Below are 19238 nucleotides of genomic sequence, written 5' to 3'. Positions count from 1 at the left end.
AAAAAAAAAAGAGGTGGAGTCTATTTCCCTTTGAAATTGGTGGGGTGGGCCTGTATTACTGCTGTGACAGACACTCTAGCAGATGTGACACCATGTAACTTCCAAACCTAGGTTAGAAAGGCAGTCCAGATTCTACCTGGCTCCCTCTTGAGATGCTTGCCCTTGGGACCCAGCCACCATGTTGCAGGTGTTCTGGCAGACCACCCCAGCTAAGGTCCCAGTCAAGGCCCAGCGTCACTCACCAGGCATGTGAGTTAGCCAGCTTTCACATGATTTCAGCCCCTAGCTGTCAACCTTTTAGTCTTCCAGTTGATGCCTCAGACACTAGGAAACAGACACAAACCATCCCTGTTATAACCTGTCCAGATTCTTGACCCACATAATAAATGGTGAACATGATAATTATTTAACATTTGACTTACATCTCCTTGAAGGACTTTCACCAACTTTCATTTACAAGTCAGGTCGGAAAAGGAAAAAAAGAAATACCTTCTCAGGCCCTGAGTCTCTCTCTCTCTTTCTAAAAGCATGGTCGGCCCTGGGGGTGTTGAAGAGGGAGAGGCCTGAAGCTCCAGTGAGGCCTGCGCTCCCTCTGGCTGTGGTTTCCTCCTTGTAGATAAAGTGGGGGCAACAAAGGAAAAGGCAATGCCCTCAGTGTTGGGTGGGGCCCTGGGCATGAAGCCAAGGTGCACTGGAGTCCAGATGGAAGGCTAGATAGGGAGAGCAGAGGACCCCGTGGGTGCTCCTACAGATTGTGGGTCTAGTGTTCTTCTTTTTTGGGCAGAATTGAAATCTTCCATCCTCCTTTTCTATTTGGCCCAGAGACAACTTGAAATTGCTCACCATAGTTCAGTGGGCAAGAGTTCCAAAGGCCACCACCCCCTGACCCCTATGGCCCGCAGGCCACACACCTCTCATTAGTCCTCCAATTGCCACCGCAGTGCAAATTGGGGCCTTGCCTCAGGCTCCCTTCTCATAGAGGGCCCGATTCCAGTTGCAGCTTGCATTTGGCCCTGGGTTTCAAATCTCTGTTTTGCCACATATTTGCTATTATCAAGCTCCCTCATCCTCAATCTCCTTTCTGTGAAGTGGGGTGATGTTACCTCACAGGGCTGTCATGAGGAATAAATGAAGTACAAACGGTAAAAGTGTTTAGCATGGTTCTTGTGTGTTTACACGCACACACACAGAATGCTTTACAGTGTGTTCTTGGTGAACTAGTGCTTAAGTTTTGTGCCATCTCTCCCTATAATCCTCCTAGGGCCTGGGAGCTAGTGAAAGCTTTCCTTGTTAACTGTGGAGAGGACAGGTTTCTTCCAAGTATGGCTGGAGAAGCCCCCACCTCCAGTCCCAATACAATGGAACACATGGAGTTTTGCTGTGGTGCCTGGCGGATCCTGTCTTGAGCTTGTCTTTGCTTAGGCTGGACTGTATAAGACAAGCACTCTAGGCCGGGCGCGGTGGCTCAAGCCTGTAATCCCAGCACTTTGGGAGGCCGAGACGGGCAGATCACGAGGTCAGGAGTTCGAGACCATCCTGGCTAACACGGTGAAACCCCGTCTCTACTAAAAAAAATACAAAAAACTAGCCGGGCGAGGTGGCGGGCGCCTGTAGTCCCGGCTACTCGGGAGGCTGAGGCAGGAGAATGGCGTAAAAACCCAGGAGGCAGAGCTTGCAGTGAGCTGAGATCCGGCCACTGCACTCCAGCCTGGGCGACACAGCGAGACTCCGTCTCAAAAAAAAAAAAAAAAAAAAAAAAAAAAGACAAGCACTCTAAAGTGTTCCAACTTTATTTAAAACCAGAGAGCCCTGCTACCATGCCCCACCTCCTCAGCATTGCTCTAGGGGAGGAGCTGGATGAACTATGGCCCTTCTGCCAAGCCCAGGTGCTAGGGGAGGAACCCCTTGCTCGAGATGTACAGGATGGACTCCTCACTTCTTCTGGGCTTGTGCCCTGGCCCGTTGAATCTTGTCAGCTGTGGCCCCATCTGTGGCTCCCGTGCAGTGGGATAATACGAGGCTCAGCTCAGCCTCATTCCGGTGTTCGATGGCCACATCTGCAGCCTGAGCCACATCGCTGTGGTTTGAGCAAGAGAGGAGGTGGTGTCAGGGCTGCTCAAGGGCACAAACCCTGCCTCTCACCAGCCCACAGCTCAGCCACCCAGCACCCACAGGCCCTCAGTTGACGCACCCAACAAGAAGCAAAGCCTTGACCTTCTGCTCGGGACCCACACGGGAAGCATACTTCTTGGCTTCGTATTTGTTGTGTTGTTTCATGCAGATCTCCACAAAAGGCTTAGGAGGAGAGGAAGCAGGTGGAGGGAGAAGGTAATGCACAGCCCTCCTGTCCTCTCTCTTATGAGCAGAGGCCCAATGGATACATGGTCCATATATATTTTATATGTATACGCCCATCAGTACATATAATCTCCCAGTGCCCACGCACAGACAGTTGTGATCTCAACATTCTTAGGGCAGAAACCACCTAAACCAAAGCTCTGTCAGAGCCTTGAGACAATTATTTCCACACTTCTGCTCTGCCACCCACCGTTACCCCTTGCAACGGGTGTTCCTGCCACCAGCCCTCACATTTCCTGTGTTCTCCTATGATTAACATTCTCAAACCTCCCCTCTACACCTCTGAACTACCCACCACAGAAAACAGCCCTCGGTATCTCCACTGCCTCTCATATGCACCCTCCCTGTCCCCCCTCCACCCTCCTCAAACAGGACTTTCCCTCCAGCACATGGCGCCCCCTGTGGCCCTCCCTGGGGAAAGCAGCTCATTCTCCCTCCCTGTAACATCTGCAGGCAAACTTGGACCCATCCTCCTATACACCCAACACAGCGGATGGTGCCTGCCCACGAATGTGTATACAGGAAGCACTCGCTAACTATGTGGGCAGCTGAACAGGAGCATGAATGGGCCATCCTACCTGTCTCCATGCCTAGCCCTCTCCCCCGAAGACTACCCTCACTGGAAGTGGGCTGGAGAGAGGACCCTGCCTCACCAGGTAGCCAATGGGTGATTTCTTGCTCTTGGAAAACTTCTCTAGCTCTTCCCAGTCTTCCAAATCTGCCAGGGCAGTCAGCTTCAACCACCAGAGCCTGCAGGAAAGCTGGGCTTGGAGGTGTTCCAGGAGAGGCAGGTGGTCTTGGGACCCACATGCAGCCTGGGCCCTCACCTACCTCTTGTCAGGGATGCGGAAGTCACGTGCCAGCTGCTCTGCACGCTTGTTGTGACCGCCAAGAATAAGGGTGGTAACCGTGTCATGTAGAGACAGGTCTAGGAACTGGCCCCCTAGCTCGTCTTCCAGGCGCCGCTGCAGCCGTAGGAGTCGCATTTGATCCTCTGTAGCCTGGGGACCCGGATAATGAGGCATGATGGGGATGAGGGACCAGGAGGGAAGACCAGGAGAGAAGGCTCTTAGAACAAGATGGGCCAAACCTTGGCTGCAAACTCATTCTTGGCCTTGTAGAAGGCATCGGCGGCTGTTTGCAGAGCTGCTACTCGCCCCTCAATACGCTACAAAGACAAGAAGGAAGGCCTGAACTCACAGCATGCAAGACCCCAGCCCTCCTCACCCAGGCTACAGTCTTCTTCCCGATCCCTGAGCCCAGGGTCGCCAGGGTCAGCCTTCCCTGCTAGGTGCACCACTCTGATGTCCTAGAGGGATGGCTAGCTCCTCTGACACTAACCCCCATCCTGGCCTCACGTCAGACTCTCCCTCACAGTGAGGACCAGATGCGGTGTGCACCCAACACGAAGGCCTAGATTCCTGAAGGAACCAGACCAACAGCCCCACCCCACAGACCCCACACGCCCCATGGACCTCAGACCTCTTCTGCAGCATAGCTGGCTCGGATGTGGAAGCTGCCCAATTCCTGGTGATTGTCATCCTGATTGTAAAGGTCCTTCAGCGTCTCTAGCTCCTGATGCTTACAGAACTGGGGCCACAGGCAGGCAATCAGTCAGCAAGGCCAACTCAAGTGCTCAGAAGACTCCACCGCAACCCTGCCCACTACACACACCTGTCGGTACAAACTCAGGGCCATGGGCTGATTTCGAAGGGTCATGAAAAAATCTCCTCGGTTTAGCTCATTCTTCAGGTGCAGCAACACCGTGAACACTGCAGGAGAATAAGGTGGGGTGGGAACTCCAGCCAGGCTCCCACTCAGCCCAGGGACCCCCCAGCCTTGCCCTCACCCAGATCAGTGTCCCCGCTCTCAATGGCCTTGCTTAGTGCCAGTTTGCTCCTCTTCATCTTTAGGAGAAGGGGTACCTGCTCCCCTGAGCGTGGCTCATACTCCAGCAGCTGTGAGGTGAGAAGGAAGGCACAAAGAGAAAGAGCTGGCATGGGGGCCCTGAACAACCACATCAGTGTGTCTGTGGAGGGCTGGGCACCCACACCTTGATGGCCAGCTCTGTGCGGCCACAGCCATAGGCTCGTGCGGCAATGTCGGAGTAAGAGACACCAGGCGTGTCCCCCAGCTTCTGGTTAATGGCTCGAGCCACATCCTCATCTGAGACATCCTTCTGTTGAACCTGCAAGGGATGTGGGGTGTCACAAACATCTGGATGCTATTCCTCACTCTCCACTCCTGCAAGCCCTTAGGACCCAGCCCTTCAGTTCCCTTCCTCCCTTTCTCCCTCCCTCCCTTCCTTCCTTCTTTCTCTCTCTCTGTATCTCTCTCTCTCTTTCTTTTTTGAGACAGAGTCTTACTCTGTCGCCCAGGCTGGAGTGCAGCAGTGCAATCTCAGCTCACTGCAACCTCCACCTCCCAGGTGAAAGTGATTCTCCTGCCTCAGCCTCCCAGGTAGCTGGGATTACAGGCATGCGCCACGACGTCTGGCTAATTTTTATATTTTTAGTAGAGATTTTGTAATTTTTGTATTTTTTGTTTCACCATTTTGGCCAAGCTCGTCACGAACGCCTGACCTCAGATGATTTGCCCGCCTTGGCCTCCCAAAGTGTTGGGATTACAGGCATGAGCCACTGCGCCCGGCCCAGTTCTACACTTTCTATTTCCTCCACCTCACCAGGGCCTGGAATCCCCTAAATGACCTTGGACCCCATCCCACATCCTTGCCTTGTAGCAGGCCCAGTGGGCCAGGATCCTGCTGACGCCCTGTACTTCAGGAAGGCGCAAGTACTCGCATATCTGGATGGCCAGGGGGTAAAGTCTCCGCAACACAAGCCTGGTAGACCCAGTGGGTAAAGGATACAAGGAATGAGGTGGAGGAAAAAGAGGGAGCAGAGTGGCCTCAGCCTGCACATCAGGCCTCCCACATCCTAGAGAGATAGGTCAGGAGCAGTAAACATAAGACCCCACCCAAGACTATAATGCCCACCCCCCTGACAGCTCCCTCACTGCACCCTTGGGCTTACCCTACCTGTCCAGTAGCACCTGGATGGTGAGCTGCTTGTATCTTTATTTTCCTCGGTTAAGGATCCAGCTGGAGAATAAGCCCTGCTTGCCAAGTACCTGCAGACTGCATCTCCAGCCCCTTCCCCTGCCACCCCTGGCTGTAGGTACCCTTCTGGCATGCACAGGGATACTGGCTATACGTGAGCGGGATCCCAATGTGATAGTCCCGAACAGCATTGAGCACACGCAGGTCCTGACACATGTGCACAAAGCTGTCGGGTGGAAATCTGTCCAGGAAACACTTTCCGAAGGAGGCAGCCTGAGAAGAGCCAGAGGGCAATAGGAGAGAGCTTCCCTGCTACCCATCCCACCCCTCCCAGCCCCGCCCTCTCCAGCCCGGCCATCCAGGCCAACCCTGAGCAGACTCTTCTGCATGTCTGGCTGGTGCTCATGTCCTGCGGCCTCAATGCACTGCTGCACAGCCTGGGTCAGCTGGCCCAGCTCCTGGATCTCCCGCAGGTACTCGTCCGCCTTCTGGCTCTCTTTCTGGTGGGGAGGAGTCCAGAGCCAGGGCATCATGACAGAGAAAACTCCTACATCTGGCCCCTAACCATTCTGGGTTGTGGTTCAAATAAGCTGGTTTGGAGGGGCTGCACAGGCTGGAGCCCCAACTCCCTCAGCCCACTCAGTCCACCTGAGGTGCCCACAGACATCATCCCGTATCAGCCCACAACTGCCTTTGGGGGGCCTTGAGAACTCCTCCCAATAGTAACCCAGACTGGGTGGGGATAGTGGGGATGTCCTGCCCATCCCTATCACATCACATGGAGGACACAGTGTGTCTTCAATCTACCTGAGCCAGCCCTCCCCAGCCCAGACCAGGGTCCTGCCTGGACCCCTCTCTTGACAGGTGGCACCTGGCTATGCTCACACATGCCCACGCAGGGGCAGGGGCAGGAGGAACCATCCTGGGACTGGGAGAGAAGCCTAGGGCTTTACCTCATACTCCTTCTGAGCCTCCAGGAGCAGCGCCCCGGGGGCCATTGAGGCAATTTTGAAGATCTCCTCGCTGGCCGCTGGGGAAGGGAGTTGGTGAGTGAGGGAGAAAGGCAGGGAAACCCTCAGCTCTGCCTCAACACCCTATTCTTGCTCTGTGGCACTGGCCCAGGGTAGCTGGGGTGCTGAGGAGTCCCCGCCTTGGGCTATGTGGTGCCCTTGTGAAGGCCTCACCTGGAACCTCATGCAGGAACTCGTGGGTGCTGCGGGAGAAGATGCGGACCCCATCAAGCTCAGGCACCAGGTAGGAGTCCTCGTCCAGCACAAACCTGAGCTTGGTTAAGGCTCCTAAGATCACCTACAGATGGGACGGGGCAGGTGAACCCTTCCCTCACCACCCTCCGCACACAGGCAGCCCTCCAAGGATACTGGATGCTCTCGGGTGCATCGCCCACCACCATCAGCCGCCTCTCCCAGGCCACCACCACGGCTCTCTCCTTGCTACGAGGACGGCTGCACCTGTGAGCAGCATATACACACCATCTAGACACCGTCCCACGGCCATGTCTCCCACATGGCTGCTCACAACCCTTTGTCTCGGGACAGCCTGTATACACTTGCATCCCTGACTGTACACCGACTTCTCCACTTCCCTCTTTTCTCTGCGCCCTCAGCTCGAGGCAGCTGTGGCCCACAGAGGACAATGGTTTCCTTCAAGTGTGCACTGGCAGAGAAGGTAAGATCCAAGCTCCACTAGGCTTGGCCAGTAGACATGACCAATCAAGGAACTGATTGTCCCAGGAAGCAAGCTATGTCTCACCCGCACCCCCAGCAACAACACCCCCATCCTCACCAGACCATCTGCTTTGGAGGTGCCCGGATGTTGCAGTTGAACTCACATAGCTTCTCCTGAAATGGTGTGGGCAATGTCATGGCCCTGTCCCAGCAGTCACCATTCTAGTCGAAAAGCCCACCCGCATCTCCAAAAGATCTTGTACCCTGGACAAAGCACAGTACCCCTGTGTTGCCCCAGGATCACACCTTGAGTGATGCTGTTCCCATCCAGATGTAGCCTGTGTCTGTGAAGAGTGCCAGGTGTCGGTAGGTGAAGGAGACAGCCATCTGTAGGAAGCTGCTTACTCCTGGGGCCAGGCCAGGGGGCGTCTGAGGCAGAACCAGGGTAGGGGTGGGATAGATATATACTGACTTTTCAGAGCCTTCCTATTGCCTAACCCAGCCCCTCCACTTCATTCCCACTCAGGGCCCTCACCACTGCGGAGCAGGCTGCATGGTCCAAGAGATAAAGATCGGGCCCCACAGCCAGAAGAATGTGTGCCACTCGGTCCTGGCACAGCGCAGTCCAGCAGGAGGGTGCACTTTGCAGACCTATGTCCAAGGAAAAGGACAGTGTTAGGGTGACCAAGGCCCATAGTTGCTGCTTCTATGGGTCTTCAGCCACAGCTTCTGCTTTTATGGGTCTCACAGGCTAGAGGCACATCTGTGGGTACTGCTTGGCTATCTCAGCAGTGTCAGGGCTTACCTGGCACCTCTGGCATCCGGCGGAGTTTGAGGTCACCCACATTGGCACTGAGGGTGAAGCGGTGGGCCCCTGTGAGGATGGCCACTCCAGAACCAAACTCAGTGTGAAAGATCCGGGCATCCAGAACCCGGTTCTGGAGCACTTCCTGAGGAGAGGGGCCATGGGTTAAGGGAGTCACAGGGTCATAAACTCTACCCCGCTTCCCCAGCCCTCTGTGACCCCTACATTGCCCATGCTGAAGTGTCTCCGGAAGTCACCATGAAGCCCGTAAACCAGTACAGCACCATCTTCCTGCACACAGAGCAGCTCCTCCTCAGCTGACCAGCCCAGGGACACCACAGGTCCACTCTTCCACTGCAGGGGAGAGAGGTTCCTGAGGCTGTCCTCAGATGAGGAAACCCTGTCCAGCCCCGAGCCCCAGGGACCGTCAGAAGTGCTCACCAGCAGGCTGGCCAGGGGCATGCCGGAAGCAGAGTATATATCGAGCACTGGCCTCACACTGGCAGCTTTCTCCTTCCGCCAGGGGTTCCTCAGCAGTGCTGCAGTTTGAGAAGAGACCTTCTGTCCTAGCTCCCCAGGCCCACCCCATGTGAAGTAGGCCTCATGTCCTGGCTCCCCAGGCCCACCCCATGTGAAGCAGGCCTATAAAAACCAGAAGTAAAAGCATCTCAGCAGGGTGAGTAGGGGGTGGCAACAAGAACAACCTGACAGCAAGGACCCAGGAGTCAATGACCTTGAGTTCATCCCAGGGTCCCAGAACAGGTGGTGGTGGAGGGGCAACATACCAATGGGGCCCCCATAGGGTGCAGCAGCCACCAGGCAATCTCTGAGTTCCTCCTTCAGGTCCCAGTCCATGCTGTACAGCTCATATTTCCTGCCCACACAGAGATGAGCAGAAATTAGCCTCATTACCCTGCATCCGGATGGAGTGAACCCCAGAGGAATTCCTAAAGCCTCCATTTGTCTTCCACAAGGCCGTAGAGGAAGTCTCCACCCCCTACCCCCAGAGGCAGGGAGGAGGGTGATGACCAGAAAGTTGGGTAAACTGACCACATGCATGCCTAGGGACAGCAGGCGAGGGAGCAGAGGGTATTGGCAGGGAAGGATGTGGTTCTTGGGGCAAGTGTCCAAGGATGGCAGGAGCTCTTGAGCCAGGCAGGCTGTGTGGCCAACATCCAAGGCACAAACTGAGATAGAACTAAGGTGAAGTGGCTGGCTCAGGCCAGCTTTAGCAGGAAATGAGACTCTCAGAAAGGGTCTCTCAGAGAAGAAAGCCTTTCTTCTATTTCTAGTTCTTTTTTGAGAGAGGGTCTTGCTGTGTTGCTCAGGCTGAGGTGCAGTGTCACAATCACGGCTCTTTGCAGCTTCGACCTCCCAGGCTCAAGTGATCCTCCCATCTCAGCCTCCTGGGTAGCTGGAACTCCAGGGTGCACTACCACACCTGGCTAATTTTTGTATTTTTTGTAGAGATGGATTCTCCCCATGTTGCCCAAGCTGGTCTCAAACTCCTGGGCTCAAGGAATCCTCCTACCCTGGCCTCCAAAGTGCTGGTATTACAGACGTGAGATGCAGTGCCTGGCCTATTTCTGGTTCTTAATGAATCAGGGTGTGGGCTTTATACCCAGGGATTCAGCTCTATGCTTATTGACAATGAACTTAGTTTTAGAGGTACTGAGTTAGCAGTGCCTGAAAGAAATCCAAGAGGAGCTTTTCAGTGAGATGGTGCTGGGAGGAGTCCTGGATTGGGGATGTTAATCTGCCAATGCTTGGCTTATGGGAGGCAACCAAATCACAAATCACAACGAGGCATGAGACGACTGCAATGTGAAATGCTCGTGGATCACTGAGTGTGGCTGTACGGGAAGTCAGAGTAGGGAGCTTGAGGCACGTCATCATACCTCAAGAACGGGAAAAGGGGTAGCAAAAGGGACAAAGAAGGAGTGGGCACTATTCCAGGGTGCCAAGAGAAGACAGTGTTTAAGAAGGGCATTTTAGCCAGCATCATTTCAGGGACCTTCTCATTAATGATCAGGAATATGCCCACCATTACCTACTATTTGACATCCTTGTTGTGGTTCTAGGCAACATAATTTAAGAAAAAATAAAGAGATGTTTGTATTTTGACAAAGGAGCAGAGTTGTTCCTATTTGCAAATAATGTGATTGTCTACTTAGAAAATCCAAAGTAAGGGGTGCGGTGGCTAATACCTGTAATGTGAGCACTTTAGGGGGCCAAAGCGGGCAGATTGCTTGAGCTCAGTGGACTGAGACCAGCCTGGGCAACAAGGAGAAACCCTGTCTTTACAAAAAATACAAAAATTAGCTGCATGTGATGGTGCATGCCTGTAGTTACAAGTAGCATGCCAGCTACTTGGGGGGCTGAGGCAGGAGGATCGCTTGAACACAGGAGGTTGAGGCTTCAGTGAGCCAAGATAGCATCACTGCACTCCAGCCTGGGTGACAAAGTGAGAAACTGTCTCAAAAAAGAAAAAAAACACAAAAAACAAAAAACCCAAAGCAGTCTAGGGAGCAATGAATATGAAACTCTCACAGAGGGCGTAGGGTGATCAACAAAAATCAATATATTTTCTATACCCAGAAATTTTCATACCATAACAAGAATCGATTGGAAATACAACTTTTCGAGGTGAGGTGGGCAGATCACTTGAGGTCAGGAGTATGAGACCAGCCTAACCAACATGGTGAAACCCTGTCTTTACTAAAAATACAAAAATTAGCTAGGCATGCTGGCGGGCACCTGTAATCCCAGCTACTCAGGAGGCTGAGGCAGGAGAATTGCTTGAGCCCAGGAGGCAGAGGCTGCAGTGAGCCAGGATCATGCCACTGCACTCCAGCCTGGGCAGCAAGAGCGAAACTCCATCTCAACAAATAAATAAAATAAAAATAAAAATGCAAAAATTAGCTGGGCGTGGTTGTGGGTACCTGTAATCCCAGCTACTCAGAAGGCTAAGGCAGGAGAATCACTTGAACCCAGGAGGCAGAGTTTGCAGTGAGCCGAGATTGCGCCACTGCACTCCAGCTGCCTGGGTGACAGAGTGACTCCATCTCAAAAAAAAAAAAAAAAAAAAAAAAAAAAGAAAGGGCCAGGCGCTGTGGCTCATGCCTGCAATCCCAGCACTTTGGGAGGCCAAAGCAGGCAGATCATGAGGTCAGGAGATCGAGACCATCCTGGCTAAGACGGTGAAACCCCATCTCTACTAAAAATATTTTTTAAAACTTAGCCGGGCGAGGTGGCGGGCGCCTGTAGTCCCAGCTACTCAGGAGGTTGAGGCAGGAGAATGGCGTGAACCCCAGGAGGCGGAGCTTGCAGTGAGCCGAGACTGTGCCACTGCACCCCAGTCTGGGCGACAGAGCAAGACTCCGTCTCAAAAAAAAAAAAGAAAGAAAAACAACTTTTAAGAGATCCTAATAATTATGGCAATAAAACTGTAAGATATCAAATAATAAATCTAACAAAAAATTTTACAAAATCAAATATTTTCCGAGGATATAAAAGACATGCAGCAATATCCAAAATAATCTATAAATGTACAGGAATTCCAATAAACACCTTCTGCCAATTATCTGGCCAGTGGAGGGGTAATGCACAAACTGATTCTGAAGTTCATATAGGGCAGTGGCTCACGCCTATAATCTCAGCACTTTCGGAGGCCGAGGTGGGAAGATCACCTAAGGTCAGGAGTTCGAGACCAGTGTGGCCAACATGGTAAAACCCTCTCTCTACTAAAAATACAAAATTAGCCAGGCATGGTGGCGCATGCCTGTAATCCCAGCTAGTCAGGAGGCTGAGGCATGAGAATCGCTTGAACCTGGGAGGCGGGGGTTGCAGTGAGCCAAGATTGTGCCACTGCACTCCAGCTTGGGCGACTGAGGGAGACTCCATCTCAAAAAAAGAAAAAAGAAAAAAAAAGTTCATATGGGGGAAAAAGGTCATTTGAAAGAGGAAATACCACAAAATATTTAAGAACATTTTGAAAATATGAGAACAGATGTATACCAGATATCACACACTATATAAAATTAATTAAAACTATTATTTTTGGCACAAGAATGTGCAAATAGATAAATGGAAGAGGATGGAGTCTAGGAAAAGATCTCAGAATTGAGCAAATAATAAAGGTGGCATTTCAAATTGGTGCAAACTGATACCCGAAATGAGACAATGGGCCATATAGGAAGGACCACAATAAATGCTATTTAATTATTTTACTTCTGTGTTAATATATAGATAAATGCTCAAGAGACTTCCATACTAAACCAGAGACAGTGATTACCTTTGGGGAGGGTGGTAGATGGGGTAGACACCTGCAGAGCTCTCCATTTTTATACTACAAGCATACATCATTTTGTTTTATTGCGCTTTGCTTTACTGCACTTTGCAGTTACTGCATTTTTACAAATTGAAGGTTTGTGGCAACACTGAGTCAAGCAAATCTATCAGTGTCATTTTTCCAACAGCATGTGCTCACTTCATGTCTCTGTGCCACAATTTGGTAATTCTCGCAATATTCTAAACTTTTTCATTATTATTATATCTGATAAGGTGATCTGCAATCAGTGATGTTACTACTATAATTGTTTTGGGGTGCCACAAACAATGCCCATACATGATGGTGAGCTTAATGGATAAATGTTGTACGTGTTCTGACTGCTCCACCAATGAGCTGTTCCCCATCGTCTCTCTCTCTCTCCAGGCCTTCCTATTCTCTGAGACACACAGTGTGGAAATTAGGCCAATTAAAAACGCTCTAACTGTTCAAGTGAAAGAAGAGTGGCAAATCTCTCACTTTAAATCAAAAGCTAGAAATGACTAACCTTAGTAAGGAAGGCATGTGGAAAGCCAAGACAGGCCAAAAGCCAGGCCTCGTGTGCCAGTTAGCCACGTTGTGAATATAAAGCAAAAGTTCTTGAAGGAAATTAAAAGTGCTACTCCAATGAACACAGGAATGATAAAGAAAGTAAAGTAGCCTTATTACTGGTAAGGAGAAAGTTTTAGTGAACTATGTATAAGATCACAACATTCCCTTAAGTCAAAGCCTAATCCAGAGCAAAGCCCTAACTCTTAAATTCTATAAAGGCTGAGAGAGATGAGGAAGCTGCAGAAGTTTGAAACTAGTAGAGGTTTGTTCATGAGGTTTAAGGGAAGAAACCATCTCTATAATATAAAAGCATAAGGTAAAGCAGCAAGTACTGACATAGAAGCTGCAGCAAGTTATCCAGAAGATCTAGTAAAGATCATTGACAAAGGTGGCTGGCTAAACAACAGATTTTCAGTGTAGATAAAACAGTGTTATATCGGAAGAAGATGCCATCTAGATCTTTCATAGCTAGAAAGAAGTCAACACCTGGCTTCAAAGCGTATGAGGACAAGGCTGATTCTCTTGTTGGGGCCTAATGCAGCTAATGACTTTAAGTTGAGACCAATGCTCATTTTACCATTCTGGAAATCCTAGGACCCTTAAGAATTATGCTAAATCTACTCTACCTGTGCTCTAGAAATGGGATAACAAAGCCTAGATGACAGGACATTGTTTACAGCATGGTTTACTAAACGTTTTAAGCCCACTGTTGAGACCCACTGCTCAAAAAAAAAAGATTCCTTTAAAAACATTACTGCTCATTGGCCAGGCATGGTGGCTCACACCTGTAATCCCAGCACTTTGGGAGGCCAACGCAGGCAGATCACAAGGTCAGGAGTTGAGACCAACCTGGCCAATATGGTGAAACCCCATCTCTACTAAAAATACAAAAATTAGCCGGGCATGGTGGCACGCACCTGTGGTCCCAGCTGCTCGGGAGGCTGAGGCAGAGGAGTTGCTTGAACCCGGGAGGCGGAGGTTGCGGTGAGCCGAGACTGCACCACTGCACTCCAGCCTGGGTGACAGAGCAAGACTCTGTCTCAAAAAAAAAAAAAAAAAAAAAAAATTACTGCTCATTGACAACATATCTGATCCCCCAAAAACTCTGATGGAGATGTACAAGGAGATTAATGTTGTCTTTATGCCTTCTAACACAACATCCATTGTGCAGCTCATGGATCAAGGAAAGAGTGATTTCAATTTTCTTTTCCTTTTTTTTTTTTTTTTTGAGATGGAGTCTCACTCTGTTGCCCAGGCTGGAGTGCAGTGGCGCAATCTCAGCTCAAGACAACCTCCACCTCCCAGGTTCAAGCAATTATCCTGCCTCAGCCTCCTGAGTAGCTGGAACTACAGGCATGCGCCACCACACCTGGCTAATTTTTCTTTTTTTTTTTTTTTTTTTTTTTAGCAGAGACAGGGTTTCACCGTGTTGGCCAGGCTGGTCTCGAACTCCCGACCTCAAGTGATTCACTCACCTCAGCCTCCCAAAGTGTTGGGATTACAGATGTGAGCCACCACGCCCGGCCTCAATTTTCAAGTCTTATATAAGAAATACATTTTTTTTCTTTCTCTCTCTCATTTTTTTTTTTTTTTTTTTTTAAAGAAAGACATTGTCTTGCTCTGTTGCCCATGATGGAGTGCAGTGATGTGATCATGGCTCACTGTAGCCTTGAAGCCTCAAACTCCTGGGCTCAAGTGATCCTCCAGCCTCAGCCTCCTGAGGAGCTGGGACTACTGGCACATGCTAGTGCACCTGGCTAAAAAATTGTGTGTGTGTGTGTGTAGAGACGGGGACTCACTCTGTTGACAGGCTGGTCTTGAAATCCTGGCCTCAAGTGATTTTTATACCTTGGCCCCCCAAAGTGCTGGGATTACAGGTGTGCACCACCGTGCTCGGCCTAAAAACACATTTTATAAGGCTATAGCTGCCACAGCTAGTAATTCCTCTGATGGATCTGGACAAAGTACATTGAAAGCCTGGAAAGGTTTTCAGTGGTGCAATCTCAGCTGGAAAGGAGTCACCATTCTAGATGCCATTAAGAACACTTATGATTCATGGCTGGGCATGGTGGCTCATGCCTGTAATCCCAGCATTTTGGGAGGCTGAGGCAGGCAGATCGCCTGAGGTCAGGAGTTCAAGACCAGCCTGGTCAACACGGTGAAATCCTGTCTCTACTAAAAATATATAAATTAGCCAGGTGTGGTGGCGGGTGCCTGTAATCCCAGCTACTCAGGAGAATCACTTGAACCCAGAAGGTGGTGAGCCGAGATCATGCTACTGCACTCCAGCCTGGGCGACAGAATGAGACTTCGTCTAAAAAACAAAAAAAAACCAACACTTATGATTCATGAGAGGACGTCAAAATATCAACATTAACAGGAGTTTGGAAGAAGTTCATTCCAATCCTCACGGATGACTTTGAGGGGTTCAAGACTTCAGTAGAAGAAGTCTCTGCAGATGTGGTGGAAATAGCAAGAGAATCAGAATTAGAAGTGGAGCCTGAAGATGTGACTGAAATGCTTCAATCTCAGCACTTGAACAAATAAGGATTTGCTTCTTATGGATGAGCAAAGAAAGTTTGTTGTTGTTGTTGTTGTTTGTTTGTTTGTTTTGAGACAGAGTCTTGCTCTGTCATCCAGGCTGGAGTGCAGTGGCATGATCTCGGCTCACTGCAACCTCTGTCTCCCAGGTTCAAGCAATTCTCCTGCCTAGGCCTCCTGTTGCTGGGATGACAGGCACCCACCACCACACCCAGCTAATTTTTGTATTTTTAGTAGAGACAGGGTTTCACCATTTTGGCCAGGCTGGTTTTGAACTCCTGGCCTCAAGTGCTCTGCCCACCTTGGCGTCCCAAAGTGCTAGGACTATAGGTATGAGCTACCATGCCCAGCTGAAAGTGGTTTCTCAAGATGGTATCTACTACTGAGAACATTGTTGAAATGACAACAAAGGATTCAAAGTATTACACATACTTAGTTAATAAAGCAGTGGCGTGGTTTGAAAGGATTAACTCCAATTTTGAAAGTTCTACTGTGGATAAAATGCTATCAGACAGCATTGCATGCTACTGAGAAACCTTTCATGAAAGGAAGAGCCCACTGATGTGGCAACTTCATTGTTGTTTTAAGATATTATGATAGCCACCCTAACCTTCAGCAACCACAACTCAATTAGTTAGTAGCCATCACCATTGAGGCAAGACCCTCCACCAGCAAAAATACTACACATTGCTTAAGACTCTGATTATCACTAGCATATTTTAGCAATAAAGTATTTTTAAGTTATGTACATTTGTTTAGATGCATACTGTAAACATAAAACTTCATATGGACTGAGAAACCAAAAAAATTCATGTGACATATTTTGCAATATTCATTTTATTGTTGTGGTCTGGAACTAAACCTGTAATATCTCCAAAGTATGTCTGTATATACTTTGGCATTATTCGAATTTACAACCCATGTGCATTTCTTTTGACATTCTATAACTAAAACCATTGGGTGAAAAAACATCTGATAGGAAAATAGATACTCATACAAATCTAGCATGCCAGTTATCAACGCATTCTCAGCTCCAAATTCACCCTGTAACACATGTTCTGTGGTAATGGTCAGCATTCCTTTAAGCATTTCTCCTATTTTATAGTGAGCATGTTAAGCTTTCTCAGCAGAGGGCGCTGGAAGGACACTGCACTAGGAAGGGGCCCTCCCGTGCTTCCAGTGGTGGCCGTCAGCCAGCAGTCAGGGTGTGAGAACATCTAGTACTGCTCTGCCCCAGCCACGCATCCGCAAAGCATGGTCCCTCAGCAACAACGCAGCCCTTTCCAGATCACCTTCTCAAGCTCTCTCGACAGACGCTGCACTCCAGGCTTCCTGCCCACACCAGGTCCCCACTTTCTCTCTATACAGAGATGTCTCACCACTGGTTGCATCCTGCCTGTACACTAGTGTTTCGACCAATGTCCTCTGCACACCTGGATGCCCAGCCACTGGCCGTGGCTTGCCATATATATATATATATACACACACACATATATACACACACACACACACACACACACACACTCATATATATATATTTTTAGATGGATTCTCGCTCTGTCGCCCAGGCTGGGGTGCACTGGCGCGATCTCGGCTCCTGCAAGCTCTGCCTCCTGGGTTCACGCCATTCTCCTGCCTCAGCCTCCTGAGTAGCTAGGACTACAGGCACCTGCCACCACGCCCGGCTAATTTTTTTGGTATTTTTAGTAGAGACGGGGTTTCACCGTGTTAGCCAGGATGGTCTCGATTTCCTGACCTTGTGATCCGCCCGCCTCAGCTTCCCAAAGCGCTGGGATTACAGGCGTGAGCCACCAAGCCTGGCCTGTTTTGTTTTGTTTTGTGAGATGGAGTTTCGCTCTTGTCCCCCAGGCGGGAGTGCAATGGTGCAATACCAGCTCACTGCAACTTCTGCCTCCTGGGTTCAAGCAATTCTCCTGCCTCAGCCTCCCAAGTAGCTGGGATTACAGGCATGTGCCACCATGCCCAGCTAATTTTGTAGTTTTAGTAGAGATGGGGTTTCACCACTTTGGACAGGCTGGTCTCAAACTGGTATTTTTAGTAGAGACGGGGTTTCTCCACGTTGGTCAGGCTAATCTTGAACCCCCAAAATCAGGTGATCTGCCTGCCTCTGCCTTCCAAAGTACTGGGATTACAGGCATGAGCCACCGCGCTTGGCCTGGCTTGCCATATTGACACTGTGTGTTGCAGGCCTCCTGCCTGCACCAGCACTCCCATTCACACTGTACACCCAACACTCCAGGCTAAGAGTTGCAGCTTGCCTACGTCTTCATGTCCCTTGTGGCCCCAGAGGGTTGCTTCTTGCTTGTCTGATATTATAGACCAGCTCTAACCTGGGCAAACCAACTTCTCTGCCATCCAGTGGGCTGCAACTGTATTTTTCCAGTGAAGTCTAAACCCTAGCCTGAAGACAGGCTCCCTCTTCCAAGTTTGTCATTCCTTGGGTACTCTTCCTTGGCCCTAGGCTATCATAAAATTTTCTTATATCTCATATTCTTTTTCTTTTTTTTTTTTTTTTTTTTTTGAGACAGTCTTACTCTATCCCCTGGCTACAGAGCAGTAGTGTGATCAGCTCACTGTAGCCGTGACCTCCCAGGGCTCAGGTGACTCTCCCACCTCAGCCTCCTGAGTAGCTGGGACTACAGGTGTGCACCACCATGCCCAGCTAATTTTTTTTTTTTTTTTGTAGAGATGGAGTTTCACCATGTTGCCCAGGCTGGTCTCAAACTCCTGGACTTGTGTGATCTGCCTGCCACAGCCTCCCAAAGTATTGGGATTACAGGCATGAGCCACCGTGTACAGCCATATCATATACTCCTTTATCACAGTTAAATAATTTATTTTTCTTTTCTTCGGAGATGGCGTCTCGCTCTGTCGCCAGGCTGGAGTGCAGTGGCACAATCTTGGCTCACTGAAACCTCTGCCTCCCAGGTTCAAGCGATTCTCCTGCCTCAGCCTCCCAAGTAGCTGGGACTACAGGTGTGCACCACCACACCCAGATAATTTTCATATTTTTAGTAGAGATGGAGTCTCACCCTGTTGGCCAGGATGGTCTCAATTTCTCGACCTCATGATACACTCGCCTCAGCCTCCCAAAGTGCTGGGATTACAGGCATGAGCCACTGCACCCAGCCTTTTTGTTTTGTTTTTTTTGAGACAGAGTTTTGCTCTTGTTACCCAGGCTGGAGTGCAGTGGCGCGATCGGGGGTCACTGCAACCTCTGCCTCCAAGGTTCAAGGAATTTTCCTGCCTCATCCTCCCAAGTAGCTGGGATTACAGGCGCCCGCCACCACACCTGGCTAATTTTTTGTATTTTTAGTAGAGATGGGGTTTCACCATGTTGGCCAGGCTGGTCTCAAACTCCTGGCCTCAGCTGACCTGCCAGCATTGGTATCCCAAAGTGTTGGGATTATAGGAGTGAGCCACCGCATCAGGCCAATAATTCTTTGTATTAAACTTCGCACATTAAGTCTTCTGACTGGACCCAGACTGGCACAGATGTGGTAGAGCGGGAATAGTCCCAGAAGATAGACCCCTTAAAGATAGGATTTGGGAACTGGCTTGGTGCTGAGCTCTTTGTCAATGGAAAACTGATGCTGTAACCCATTGTATGCACCTGCATCACAATTCATCAAGCCTGCAGTTTACTGTGGTGAAACAGTAACTGAAACATGTGCTGTGGGAGTGACTTCTATATTTGCCAGTGTGGCAGTAATGGTGACTTTATAGATGGTGGCATGGGATGGATTATTTTGAGTGCACTTGAACATTTACAAAGAGAGTGATCTCAGGTCTGTTAACATTCAGCTTGAGTCATATTCTGAGAAGCAGAAGGCTTCTCTAACAGCCCCGCCAAAAAAATCTTATTTCAGCCGGGTGCAGTAGCTCACATCT

General features: G+C 49.8%; 1 protein-coding gene across 1 annotated transcript in view; it reads right to left on the bottom strand.

The window, feature by feature from the left end:
* Positions 1-1774: 1774 nt before the first annotated feature.
* Positions 1775-19238, bottom strand: part of LOC105481612 (VPS16 core subunit of CORVET and HOPS complexes) — a 26359-nt gene continuing 8895 nt past the window's right edge. The window contains exons 2-24 of the mRNA XM_011741330.3: positions 8692-8780; positions 8348-8445; positions 8132-8260; positions 7907-8051; positions 7637-7752; positions 7408-7530; positions 7220-7275; positions 6796-6885; positions 6601-6695; positions 6370-6446; positions 5785-5916; positions 5562-5689; positions 5396-5431; positions 5092-5200; positions 4412-4546; positions 4208-4316; positions 4033-4130; positions 3841-3948; positions 3449-3526; positions 3190-3359; positions 3012-3108; positions 2192-2295; positions 1775-2077 (exon numbers count right to left, since the gene is read on the bottom strand). Of these exons, the coding sequence (XP_011739632.1) occupies positions 1933-2077; positions 2192-2295; positions 3012-3108; positions 3190-3359; positions 3449-3526; positions 3841-3948; positions 4033-4130; positions 4208-4316; positions 4412-4546; positions 5092-5200; positions 5396-5431; positions 5562-5689; positions 5785-5916; positions 6370-6446; positions 6601-6695; positions 6796-6885; positions 7220-7275; positions 7408-7530; positions 7637-7752; positions 7907-8051; positions 8132-8260; positions 8348-8445; positions 8692-8780 (2467 nt within the window). The 3' untranslated portion in view covers positions 1775-1932. The remainder of the gene's footprint in view (positions 2078-2191; positions 2296-3011; positions 3109-3189; positions 3360-3448; positions 3527-3840; positions 3949-4032; positions 4131-4207; positions 4317-4411; positions 4547-5091; positions 5201-5395; positions 5432-5561; positions 5690-5784; positions 5917-6369; positions 6447-6600; positions 6696-6795; positions 6886-7219; positions 7276-7407; positions 7531-7636; positions 7753-7906; positions 8052-8131; positions 8261-8347; positions 8446-8691; positions 8781-19238) is intronic.

Source organism: Macaca nemestrina, chromosome 15 (assembly GCF_043159975.1).
Source record: "Macaca nemestrina isolate mMacNem1 chromosome 15, mMacNem.hap1, whole genome shotgun sequence".
Lineage (NCBI taxonomy): Eukaryota > Metazoa > Chordata > Mammalia > Primates > Cercopithecidae > Macaca > Macaca nemestrina.
The sequence above is the reverse complement of the archived record's forward strand: the minus strand, read 5'-3'. Positions and strand labels throughout refer to the sequence as shown.